The sequence below is a fragment of the Phaethon lepturus genome, unplaced genomic scaffold (genome assembly GCF_000687285.1).
Source record: "Phaethon lepturus isolate BGI_N335 unplaced genomic scaffold, ASM68728v1 scaffold48443, whole genome shotgun sequence".
Taxonomy (NCBI): Eukaryota; Metazoa; Chordata; class Aves; order Phaethontiformes; family Phaethontidae; genus Phaethon; species Phaethon lepturus.
Window position 1 is genome coordinate 25,140 of NW_010530760.1, and position 13,442 is coordinate 38,581.

A 13,442-nucleotide genomic window follows, 5' to 3' on the forward strand; every position below is an offset into this window, starting at 1 on the left:
CACTACTTAGCAAATACATACAGAAAAAAACACAATAAAAATCACATTGCTCACACAGCCCAGAATAAACACTTTGATTCCAAAACTCAACAAAAGTAATGTCAGCAGAAAGAATGCAAAACGTCACCTCCATACAAATGCATTTAGTGCACGGCAAGCTGCCTGTCCCCAGAAGTCAAATGTACTCTCTGAAGGTTCACAGCAGGAAAAATTCAGATAGCCTTGTGCAGCTGGAGGCTGTTACCTTACAGAATCTAAATTTTTCCAGTTGAGGAGTATAGAACCCCACACTTTGTTTTAATTGTGCAGTTTTTACACTCCACAATTGGAAGAATTTAGAAATACAGTACTATTTATAATGTCTGTTAACAGAAACAGCCTTTGCATTTTGTTGGGGGCTTAAAAAACTCCAATAAAATTCTGTATAAAAAATAGTTTTTACAATTGTATTTTATAATGTTGCTGCAATACATAAGGATCTTAAACATGTTCAAGAAGAGAAGCTTCTAAATTTTTTATATTTCTGTCCTCTGTTCCGTCTTTTACCCAACATAGCTATCTCCCATTAGAAAGCTGCTTTAAAAATATTTAGCTAATAAGAGCTTAAAACCTGTCTTTTCACAAAGGATATACCAGATCCAATACTGTATTTATCATTACACTGAGTCTGAAGTAAATCAAGTACTGTAATAGTCTTATTTACAAGAAAATCAAGCAAAAGCTCCTCAAAAAGAATACATTGGTAACTGCAAGTCTCCCAATGCCGCAAATGTTTTATGCGAGAGACAACAGCAAACCAGAAAGCTAGACATAGATTAATTCTTCTGCTGTATACTTTGGAATCATGCATAAGAGATCAAATTATGTTTCAGCAAGGAATCAAAAGAAACAATTTAAAAAGCTGACACCCAAGCCACGAGAAAAAGATGTATGTTCATTTAAAGCAGCCCATTACCAAAGCTATTGAAACAAAATAAACAAGACCCACAGTAACAGCTGGAAGGTCACGAAGATCCTGTCTTCCTTCTGTCCCAGTGTGCTCATTGTGGTAATGTTCAGACAGATCAGTGGGAGTTACACACACTTTCATACACAGTGGACAGATGAAGCCCTGTGAAATGTATATTTGTTCTTAAGAAACTAATAATGGCAAAAAAGCAGATTTGGAATCAAATGATGTTCAAATTCTTATGCTGAAAGTTCTCTACAAGCACCAAAAGCAAAGTCTGTTTTCCTTTTGGAAAGATAGCTTTTGCAAATCACATATCAATACCATGCAGAAGGCAAGAAGGAACAGTCGTTAAGAACATGAAAATACACAAATCCAAAACACATTTCAAAAAGCTAGCACTATGCTGCATACTACTATGTGTTTCCAGACACTCTTGGTATGCCCTTCATGTGACAGAGGAATAAGTTGCATAACAAATTGTGAACGGACCATTGTAAGACATCAGATCCACCACGCAGTTTCCCATAAGGGTGTTCAGATGTTTCACAGTGATGCCTGGCTGGCATGCTTGCTTAGGGAAAAATATGCGCCTTCCTCAGTAGAATTTAAAAAAAAAAACAACTCAGCGTGCTCACCAGAGATTTACCAAGGCCAAAAGTTAAATCGGTTTCTGGAGAACAACAGCTTTACACCTTCTAGACACACCCTACACACTTAAACACCTAGAAAAAGCAGGGTGGAGAGTAAAGAGTGGTAGGCCTCTGTCCACACTCCTGGCTGGAGGATGCCTGCACCTCCTTGGCAGAGTGCTACAGGCAAGGCAGAACAGACTGAACGCAATCCTCTGTGCACGCATGGAAAGGTTAAGCCCCCTTCCAAAAAGGCTGTCTGTGACAAACCTGTCTGGCTAACGCAGCCACATTACACTAATGAAACTATAAGCACGCTGGTGGATCCACTGCAAGCACAGAGTGTTCAGCAACCCGGTACTGCAGAAGGAGTTGCACTGGGACCTAAACTGAAAAGGTAGGATAGGCTCAAACGTTTCCTCCTTGGGCAGATTGCACAGTGAATAAAAGACGTATCTAGACTTGACTACAGGTCTTGTGTGATCTGAAATGCTGATGTGGCCACAGACAGGACTAAAACAGATTTTTACCTCTCCTTGAGCAAGGAACACTTTGAATTCAGACTTCCCCACTCCTTCCGTTTCATACTACAATTCTCAAAAATCAGGATTGATTTCAGCCAGGCTTGAGAAGGTAGGAAACATGAGAATCTGCACAGATTTAGTAATTACTCTCCATTTGAATCTTGCACCAATACAAATTAGAAAATCTAGCCAAGAAAATAAGTCAACTGGATTTCTGACTTTACGTTACACTGTAGAACCGGGTGGGAACACAATGATAAAACAGAGAGCAAACATTCTGCAAAGTCTGGCTACGGTGCTCCTAAAGGGAAGTTCTCAGAGAGACACCACCTCAGGCCAGCTGCACAGGAAAAGGGAGGCCAAAAGAAAGGCTCAAGTTGCGTGCTATAAGGCGTGAATCTCAGAAGAGTGAGAACCCCTCACCAGCTTCAGAGCTCAGTTTCAAACAGATTTTGAAATTATATGCTAGGGAGAACACATCACTTGCAACTAATGCAACAGATGGTGGAATTTCCGACAGCTAAAGATACTTTTTCGTGCTATACAGTATCAACCAAAAGCGACATGGCAGCCTTTGGTCTGACCTAGTTTCGACTCAGTAACAAGAAAAGCCAATGGTGCAATAGTGCGGGCACACCACTGCTTTGGAAGCTCGTCCTATGTCAAGAAAATACTACTACATTAGTCTTGAGGTACCTTGTGATACACACACCAGCTGTACCATCAGTGATATTGCATTCATGTTTACAGAACTGTGCAATTTTAGCCAAACTTTGATTGCATTTTTATGCCTTAATTAACTACAAAAGTAATGAGATTTTAGTCTGCAATTTAAGAATATTTATTTGCTTCAGGGGTGGTGTAAATATGCATACAAAATAGATTGGACTCACAAATGCATGACATGTATAACATGCAGAAAAATATTAAGGCATGTCTGATTATACTGACTGTAATAAGGCTTCAAGAAATAAGAAATAAGCAGATGCACAGATGGAAGGCAATTAGGATTTTAAACAGCACAGCAAAAGTTTCTCTTATCTCTTATCTAGCAGACATAGGGGTATTTGAATCATCATACACTTTATTCAGTGTAAGAAAGGGCACTTTGCTCCCTTTAATGCTGTAGTAAGAGTAATTAACCTTGCACTGCATTTGTATGCTAAGCTTGAAACATTTTCAAGCTAGGTAATCAAGCTACATTAGCACATACTAGCTTCAACAGCCAGTGGAGTCAGTTGCATTTTTCAGAGTTAATATTTGACAACACTGTAAATCCAAAGACATTGTAATATGGGATTGAAGCAAGAATAACAACTTATTCTGCTAGTTAAGTATGGCATACAGCACATAAAAAATGGACAGGATTTACAAGTGGTAGATTTATACGCCAACACCAAACAAAAAAACCACACTTGATATTTCACAAGGAGGAAGAAGTTTCCAGTATAGATTATAGCTTAGCAGAAGCAAGGTGAAAAGTACAAGTGTGATAAAACGTTAAGCCTCGTTTTTCAGAACTCTCATAAAAGATTTATTAATGAGGAGTCTTAAACTGATGTCTCATTGCTTTTAATTTTAATAATTCACCTCTAGGATTACAGGAAGGATTGCCTGTGACCATTTAGATAGTTAAGCCTAATTAACAGTTAGATATAAATATGGCCTAGCCTCCCTTTTTTATTTAAGCAACAACCAATTCTTAGATTACACTTCTGAGTATCTATTTATTACAGCTGTTATTTAGGTAGGCCATAAAAAGTTTCTCGCAACAGCTTCGTGGATCAGAGAAACAGCACCCAAGGTTTAAGACTCCAGTCCCATGTACGGTGTACAGTACCTCGGAGGAGCTTTCGTTGTTCACGTCCACGGCATTTCCTGGTGTGGCTGATGAATCCGAATCCGAGCTCTGAGATCCACCTCTACCTGGAGTCTGAAATAGAAGGGGGGGAGAAAAATGAGTGACTACAAACTGTATTTAATAAAGTATGGTATGTATCCTATGCAAAGGCCTCTCTTCTACTTGCTGGAATACAGAAGTAATTTTCTTCCAAAAGAATAATGAAGTGAACAAGCTGACAAGCAATTACATAATTTTCAGTGCAACACTTCAACAAAAGCTTTTATCCAAGACTCTCCATGCATCAAAGAATAAGCAGACACCAGAAGCAAAGGCCAGGATTTTAAACAACTTCCTCTCATGAACGCTCAACACAAAGAATTATGTTAAACTCTGTCCTTGTATCGCACACTCTGATGTTAAATTAGGTCTCTATATCCAATAGGAAAACAGTAGAAATTACAATCTGAAGAGTTTCAGAAGCAGCAAACTAGCATCATACTACTTGCTTGATAACTTGTCTACAATCTGAACAAGCCTTTAAACAATTGAAAAACAGAAAACTAAAGACTGAGGACTCCACTGATACAATAGGCACGCAAGCAGGTGCACTGCCTTGATTTGGAAAAAATAAAAATAAAAAGCAAGCCTGTGGTAAAGTTAAAGCATGTTAACCAGTAAGACAACCTATAAAAATAAACTCCTATGAATATGTTGAAAATCAAAACAACAGTATTGATTTGAAACTACAGATGTAGAGAAAATAAGCAAATAAATTTGAAATACTACAATTCAAAATCTGGATAGATGGATCAGAGCTTATAACCCTTATTTAAGTATAGCTTTGATTTAAATATTATTTAACTTCTTTTACTCATCTCCAGAATGCCACTACCTGACGAATGGCAGAAGAGTTAGCCTTTCAAAGCAAACATCAGTAAAGAAATTACCTTAATATTGGTATGCAACCCTAGTTTCAACAAATAATAGACGTTCATTATCCAACTCCATTATGGCAATTGCAAATGAGATGAAGTAATGCTACTGCTGTATTTCAGCCCATCTGGAAATACTTCTAATGCCATAAAGGATCTGCTACTTTAATATGGGGGGGAGAAAGATACAGAATTTTAAATATATCTACAGAGAGCGACAGAAGTAGATAAATAGTTTTAGTTGCTAGATCTTGGTGTCTCCAAAACTTTATTTGTTTTAGAATTTTCTTGCTCAAATATAACCTCTTTTTTTCCCAGACAAATCAGCTATATCACCTTTTATATGATATCTGCAGCCCTCATGCTTTTCCATACTTTGAAAATTAAGTACATTTTCATGCTTTGTTTTGTAAAGAATGTTCTATTTCCAACTTTCATAAAGATAACAGCCTTTTATTACTAATCGGATTAAAAAAATATGTAATAAGAAGGTCAAGTTTACTCATTAACGAGTTAATTCCCAGTTAGATACAGTTCAATTTTAGAAGGGCTCCGAAGACTGGCCAAAGGGAAGTGAGGAGGAGTGAAGCAGCAAGCTATTGGGGTTGGTGACAGTAAGTGAAGGACAGGACCATCTCTCCTCATTCCAGCCTTCTCTAGGGTTATCAGTTAAGTGATCAACATACGCTGGTTTTCCTACTCCCATGACTTTTTTTATTTTAGCTGTTTTACGTTTCTAAAGAAAATAAGAACACAATATAGTTTCCTTCTAGTACAGCGCACAAAAGCAATGGGCAAGGTGACACGAGCTCTCCAAGTTAATAACATGAGAGGCAAAAAAGGTGTAAGCAAAGTATACCGTGCACATGCAAAGCACATCAAAGTGAAGGCATTAGTACTTCTCCAGGTCACTGACACTGACAGTAAACAAGGCACATCCCAGTGCGGACCACTGGTGCACGCTCATCAAGTTTTCATATGACATTGAACTGGGAGGACCAGCTGATACACTCAAGGGCAGGGCTGCCATTCAGAGGGACCTAGATGGGCTGGAGGAACGGGCCAACAGGAACCTCATGCAATTCAACAGGGAAAAATCCAGAGTCCTGTGCCTGGGAAGGAAAAACCCTGGCAGCACCACCGGCCTCTCTGCTGAAAGGACCCAGGACTCACGTCAGGCGCAATCCGAACAGAAGCCAGCAGCACGCCCTGGCAGCAGGGAGGGCCACCAGCACCCTGGGTTGTATTAACAGTGTCATGGTTTAGCCCCAGCCAGCAACCAAGTACCACGCAGCCGCTCACTCGCCCCCTCCACCCCCAGGTGAGATAGGGGAGAGAATTAGCCCCCAAAAAACCCTCATAGGTTGAGATAAAAACAGTTTAGTAGGAAAGCAAAGAAAGAGGAAACAACAGTGATAACAATAATAATAATATTACTGATAAAGGAATATACAAAAACCTGTGATGCACAATGCAGCAATTGCTCACCACCCAGTGATGGACAGCCCATCCCTGAGCAGCGATTCCCACCCCACCCCGGTGAACTCCAGTTTATGTACTGGGCATGACGTTATATGGCGGGGAATATCCTTTCAGCCAGTCTGGGCCAGCTGTCCTGGCTATGCCCCCTCCCAGCTTCTTGTGCACCTCCCCGCTGGCAGAGCATGGGAAGCTGAGAAGCCCTTGACTTAGTATAAGCACTACAACTACTTAGCAACAACCAAAAACATCAGTGTGTTATCAACATTATCCTCATACCAAATCCAAAACACAGCACCATACCAGCCACCAGGAAAAAAAACAACTCTATCCCAGCCAACCACCAAGGGAAGTGATCATCCCCCACTGACCAGCACCTGTTGGACCACACTGAGATACTGCATCCAGTTTTGGCTCTCCCAGTTCAGGGAAGACATTGATAAATCAGAGTGAGTTCAGCAAAAGGCCACCAAGACAGCTGGGGATGGAGCACCTGCGCTATGGGGAGAAGCTGAGGGAACAGCAGGGCTGGCTCAGCCTGGAGCAGAGACAGCTTTAGGAGGGCCTAACAGCAGCCCCACCACCACCTACGAGGAGGTCATCAAAAAGAGGAAGCCAGGCTTCTCCCAGCAGCGCACAGTGGAAGGACAGGACGCAAAAACTGAAACAAGGAGGTTCCCACTGGACATAAGGAAAAGGGTCCCCAGCATGAGGCCAGGCCTGAGCAGCCTGCTCCTGGCCTCCAAGCTGGTCCTGCTCGCAGCAGGAGCTCAGACTAGAGAGCTCCTGAGCTCCCTTCCCACTCAAATTGTTCTGGGATCTCTGAAGCACTGCCCTGCATGTCCTGCAGGAGAGCTCTGAAATGCAAGTTTAGTAACTCCATTAATGAAGACGTAGATTGTATGCATTGACAGTCAGAAGACTAATATCTAAAACAACTGGTAAGGTGTAGCCAAGTTTCTCAGCAAGACAGGCAAGTCAGAATATTGCATCTAATATTATAAGAAGTTTTCTTCCGTTTATATAGTTCAGAAGTTCCTTTCCATGCAATCCATAAACCACAATCGTGCAACCCAGAGGTAAGGCTCACTTGTGAATTCATTTTGTGCGAGAACACAAAATCCAAAGAAGATGTACATACACATGTCTACATAAGGGAAGATGAAGAGGTCAGGTGTTAAAGCTTTCTTCCATAAAGGACCTTTCACAATATAAGAATTAATTTTTTATTGAAAGGAATTTTGTAAAAAGCTTTAGAAATCTCAGTATGATAAAAAGACTTTTGTATGGCCATTAGCTATGGCAGCCGTTGTGTTCTAGGAAGCCTGAGAACTTAGACCTCTATCTGTCCCAGCATCTACCTCCACAAGTAGCAACGGGATGTTTTGAAATGGAGAAAGTATCAGCATTAATGTACATGCACTTCTTTACTAATGCTTTACAAGAAGTGGAAGCCTTTTGTTCCACTCTTCAGCTCCAAAACCTACCTTCACGTAGCCTTGGGCAGAAAGACACGAGAGCAGAGGGAAAACCTGAACAAAACTTGATAGCCTGGGCAATGGCAATAAGAGATGGTCCAACCGTCTCTTCAGAGAGGCAGCATACACCTCCACTTTTCCAATACCTGAGCACATCCTTTCAGCATACCTAATGAATCATTTCATCCCAAAACTAAGAATATTCTGTGACAATTAGCATGATATTTTCTTCACCTTATATCATAACTTCTTACACAATGCTACTGTGCATTGTTAATCGCCTATCACATTTCACCCCAGAGCTGACTGCATTTCACAGTAAGATTTGCATATTAAGTTCTGCTAGTTCTAGCACTACAAATTGGGAGATTATTACAACCTCCAGGATGAAAGCTCTTGTATTAAAAGTACAGTGTTATTACTATGTGGTTGATTAAAGTATTTGCTATATGAAACACTTTCAGACACATTGTAATCACACTAAAAGGCACCGCGTGGCATGTCTTACTACGCACAATATACAAGACAGAAATTATTAAACAGTACCTGGTAAAATCCTTTTAACCTTTCAAAAAACAGTGTGGCCTCTTTAAAGGAAAAAGCATAATTCCAAGTTAGATTTAGAAAGCTTAGTACAAATAGGTGGCATTTTATGGTGAGTGGCATGCACAGGGAAGAAGAGTAGGAAGGAAAGAGGTCATTAAGTAACTTTGAAGATCTGGAGAAACACCATAGCATCCATTTGCAAAGTAATACAGACTATAACACAAATTTGGAAGGGTGTTATGGAAGCCAAGACCATAAATGCAATTAACTTATCTTTCAAGGCTGTACTATAATCTAAACATTCTTCACCAGCCAAATAATGGGGGATGGGGAATGTTTTTTTACGTGATCATTGCATGATCAAATAGGTTCACATACATGTTTAAGCTAGGCTCCCAGACCACTGTTATATCACGTTCCTTAAAAATCCAAACAAACAAACAAAAACCAAACAACACATTGAATAACTCAGACATTGTGAACTAAGGAAAGACTCAGAATGATGCTCTTTGTTTTCAGTTGGACCATACAGGGGAGCAAAAGAATGACTTATGAATCCCATAAGAAACACAGGCTTCTGTATATGTATTTTTACAAAATTAACATTTGACCCTTAAAGGCATACCTGGAGTTGAAAGACTGATGCAAAAATAGTCTCTCACCCAGCATATTTCTTTCATAGTTGTCAGAGTTGTATTTGTCAACTTTGCAGAGAAGCATATGGTTCTACTACTAGCACTAAAGTTGTAGAAGTAATACGGTAAACTTCATAATGTTGTTCTGTGTTGTCTCAAAACTGAAAGCTAATATAAAGAAACATCATTAACAACAAAAAGGACAACAACAATTGCAGCTCATTTTCTGAAAAGGAATAGAAAATCATATAATGAATGAGTTGAGCTAATTCATTAAAATGACAGAGTATAAATATGGATTGCTACCGTGCCATTTTTGCATAGTCATTTATCTGTCTATAGCTACACTCCATTCAGTTATGATACTCTTTTCAGCAGTTTTAAATTCAGAATAAATTAAACCTTTGAAAAAATATGTTAAGCCTTGAGAAAGTCTGAATATCTTTGAAAATCTGTTTTGCCAGCAGAGATTTAAATACTACGGAAGGGTACTGTTGTCTAAACATAGGTCCTGAAGCAACCAACAAGATGCACGAATGAGAAGGCGGCCAAAGTCCTTGTTATCAAACAACTCTCAGTGCTAGAAACTGAGTACAGTGCAATATAGAACAGTAATATTGTTTACTTCCAAAGCAGCGTGATGCTATTTCATGACTCCGTAAAACGAAATGACTCCTGACTTCACAGTTCATATAACCTTTCCTTCCCATCATGCCATCGGTCCCACACAAGCAGATCTTGTGCCCAGGAAGAGACACACATGCTCCCTTCGACGCCCCAGGGAGGGCACAGACACAGCTGCAGTTCAGCCTCCACCCGAGTAAATACACTATCTAGCCAGCCCTGCAATTATAAACGCAAAAAGAAAATTATAGGTAAGGCATGAGATACGCAGTGCATCCCAGACAAGTAAATATCTGCTCCTGAGCTTGGAGTAAGAGAAAAGGTGACTGTACTACCCGAGCTACAGAAATGCCAGCAAATCCCTGTTCTCTACCTAGACCCCAAGATCTCAAGACCAAGAACTGAAGCATTGTTAGAAACAGAGCAATAGGATCTTACCACCCAAATACAGTACAACCACTAAAAGTTGTAGACAGCCAGTTAAACACAAAGATGACAAAAACTAATGTAAACAGTAGGTCACACTGCCCCAACAGATGAGCGCTTCAAGACAAATCATGAGTAATGGGAAGAAGACTCAGAAGAAGGTCAAAGTAATCAGTTTTCCACCAGCTGAAAATAAATGCCTCCTCCTTACAAAACGTAAGGAGGAGGGCTTTTTTGTGGGTTTTTTTCAAGTTTTGGTATCTTGCAAATGTAAGAAGTGAGCTCTGCTTTAACAGACCAGAGGCAACAGCCACTGTCCCACTAGTAGATGAACAACTGAGAGGGTACACAATAGCCACGAAGGGCCTTCAAGAGTTGAATGCAATAAAGACAAGACAGGTCTCTAAAGAATACGTATATGCAGGGCTGATGAAAATCAAAATATCTGTGCAGGAAAGTTGTGTCTCAAACATTCCACACAGATGTCTTTTGGGAGAGACTACCTTTTTCTAGATCAGTACGACGATCAATGCATGAAACTGAAGAGCGGCAAGAATGAATGAAAGGGTGTTTTACAGTGCAAACGTACAGAACAGATGGATCCCTGAGATGTCACACTGGAACATATGTAAAATTTAGAAACAGCCTGGAGGGAAAGGACCTAAAATGAGCACCTAGTTGAAGACAGGATGGAGATACTAACTTCAAAACATAAATGTGCAATGTTCAGTAGTAATGAGTATATAATACTTTCTATTTTGAAAATATGCCATTCAAAGTCACCATGAAGAGGCTTTTAAAAACAGAAATTACAACTGTGAAAGAAATAAAAAAGTGATCAGAAGAAGTATAAAAAATATAATATAAAGAAGTATAAAAAAGACACATCTGATGTGTTAAGACTTCAGGAATCAGAATTTCAAATAAGTGACTAAAACTATAAGCAGTATCTTTGTAACTTTTGTCCTCCTTTTGCTGCTTGATGGCCAGCTGAGTTACAAAAAAGAAAGGAACATAATAAGGAATTCCTTTTTTTTTTTAAACATACTTTCATAACTCAAGTTGTATCACCAGTAATGACTAGCCATCCAGCTAGAAAGGATGGCATCACCTATAATCAAATAATAAATCCAATACATATACAAGAAATGACATTTCAGTGACTGGAAGGGGGACAGGTTTGACAGCTATACTAATGATGCACAAGTAAAGGGTCAAGAGGAAGTTCCTTGACCTTCAAATTACTGCCACAGACACGCGAAAGCCACTACAGAATCACAGAATCATCAAGATTGGAAAAGACCTTTCAGATCATCAAGTCCAACCATCAACACAACACCCCCATGCCCACTAAACCATGTCCTGAAGTGCCACCTCTACATGTTTTTTGAACACTTCCAGTGATGGTGATTCCACCACCTCCCTGGGCAGCCTGTTCCAATGCTTGACCACTCTCTCCATAAAGAAACTTTTCCTGATACCCAGTCTAAACCTTCTCTGGCACAACTTGAGGCAATTCCCTCTCGTACTATCGCTTGTTGCTTGGGAGAAGAGACCAACACCCACCTCACTACAACCCCCTTTCAGGTAGTTGTACAGAGCAAAAGTCTCTCCCCTCAGCCTCCTCTTCTCCAGACTGAACCACTGCAGTTCCCTCAGCTGCTCCTCGTAAGACTTGTGCTCCAGTCCCCTCACCAGCTTTGTTGCCCTTCTCTGGACACGCTCCAGCACCTCAACGTCCCTCTTGTAGTGAGGGGCCCAAAACTGAACACAGTATTCGAGGTGCGGCCTCACCAGTGCCGAGTACAGGGGCACAATCACTTCCCTACTCCTGCTGGCCACACTATTGCTGATACGGCCCAGGATGCTGTTGGCCTTTTTGGCCACCTGGGCACACTGCTGGCTCATGTTCAGCCAGCTGTCAATCAGCCCAGGTCCTTTTCTGCCGGGCTGCTCTCCAGCCACTCCTCCCCAGGCCTGTAGCCTGGGGTTGTGTGACCAAAGTGGCTTAATACTCATGCTCTTCATGAAGAAATTTGACAGTAAGCTAAAGCTCACTATTAACACCAAAGAAGATCAGAAGTCTTCTTCATACTTTACCAACAGCAGATCGTAAGTCAAAAAGGTATGCATGAGGTCGTGAATACAATCGCTACTTTTATACAAGGCCTAAAAGCCCTCGTAATAAGAGATGGATTTTTAAGAGCATAGTTACTTGCACCAATTAAAAGATTAACATCTTTAAAAATCTCAAGATTTCTCTATTTATTTTTTGGGCAAGAAGAAGTCTCTTTCACCTTGTTGGCAATTAACTGTAATCCTGTAATTTTGGGGAGCCACTAGGGAATAGTTACTTGTTTAAACTTTTTAGAGGAGATGGCTGTTTCTAACACATGAAAACTTTTGCACTGACTTTAGATTTTTAATAGGAAGTGTTTAGTTGAACTTGTACTTGGGGGTAAATTTCCTTTGGCGCTGTATCAAGCTTTTTCCTACATCATAGAAGGTCTCCTTGACAGCCTGTTATTTCTCAGAATCAATAAACACCCAGTTAAATGCTGCCAATATTTAATTAGATCCGTACTAAGTTTCCCTGCTTGTTAGCAGGGCTTCTCATCAAACTTCAGGAAGGAAGTTCTTCCCTGTAAACACGAAGCTCCAAATAGACCAAGAGCGATCTTCACCTGCTCAGGGTCTATGACCGAAAAACAATTTCAGGCATGCTTTATGCTGAAAAAGTTGGCGGTATGCATACCGATGTACTTTCTTCCCCTCCGTTAACTCTCATTCTTCTAGCAATGCTTCCTTGCATGGCAGGTAAGGAAAGCACGCCAGCATGTCCAATAAAACGCTCTTTCACAGAGGTGTTATGCAGACAGCACGCTTCGAAAGAAACATCAGATAAAACGCAGAAGGCAGTTGGCTTCCCCTCTATCCGTGAGCGCCTTCTGCGTGACACCGACACCACTGTCTTGCGGTGCGGGATCTGGAGCGCTGCCTTCCCCACGCTGGCGTGACTCAACCCTTTTCGGTGCATTCTCCAGGAGGGCGCCAGCGACGAAGGGCTCGCCGAGCCATGCTGACACCTGCCCTTCACCAGCACCTCCCTGACAGCTTCCACCAGAGCCACGAGTGAACTGCATGGCGGCTTGCATTGCCACGGAGCTACGCAAGGATTCTGGAAGGCGAGAAGGGTTTCAAAAAGTGTCACAACTTGGCTTTTCAAACCAGGCAGAGCTGCCGGAAAAGCCGGTTCCTAAAATAAGGGAGACAGCTGGCCGGTGTCTGCCGGGCTGGATCTCGGCGTTAGGAGCCCGTTTGCCAGCTGGCCCCCAGCGAAAGAACCCCAGGCCGCCGCGACGGCTCTGCCCAGG

At 41.1% G+C, this 13,442-nt stretch overlaps 1 protein-coding gene across 1 annotated transcript in view; it reads right to left on the reverse strand.

Annotated features, from left to right (window-relative positions):
* LOC104618695 (early endosome antigen 1-like) overlaps positions 1–13,246 on the reverse strand; it is a gene marked incomplete at both ends in the record, with an annotated part of 36,183 nt that extends 22,937 nt beyond the window's left edge. The window contains 2 exons of the mRNA XM_010284353.1: positions 3,946–4,077; positions 12,824–13,246. Of these exons, the coding sequence (XP_010282655.1) occupies positions 3,946–4,077; positions 12,824–13,246 (555 nt within the window). The remainder of the gene's footprint in view (positions 1–3,945; positions 4,078–12,823) is intronic.
* Positions 13,247–13,442: the final 196 nt, after the last annotated feature.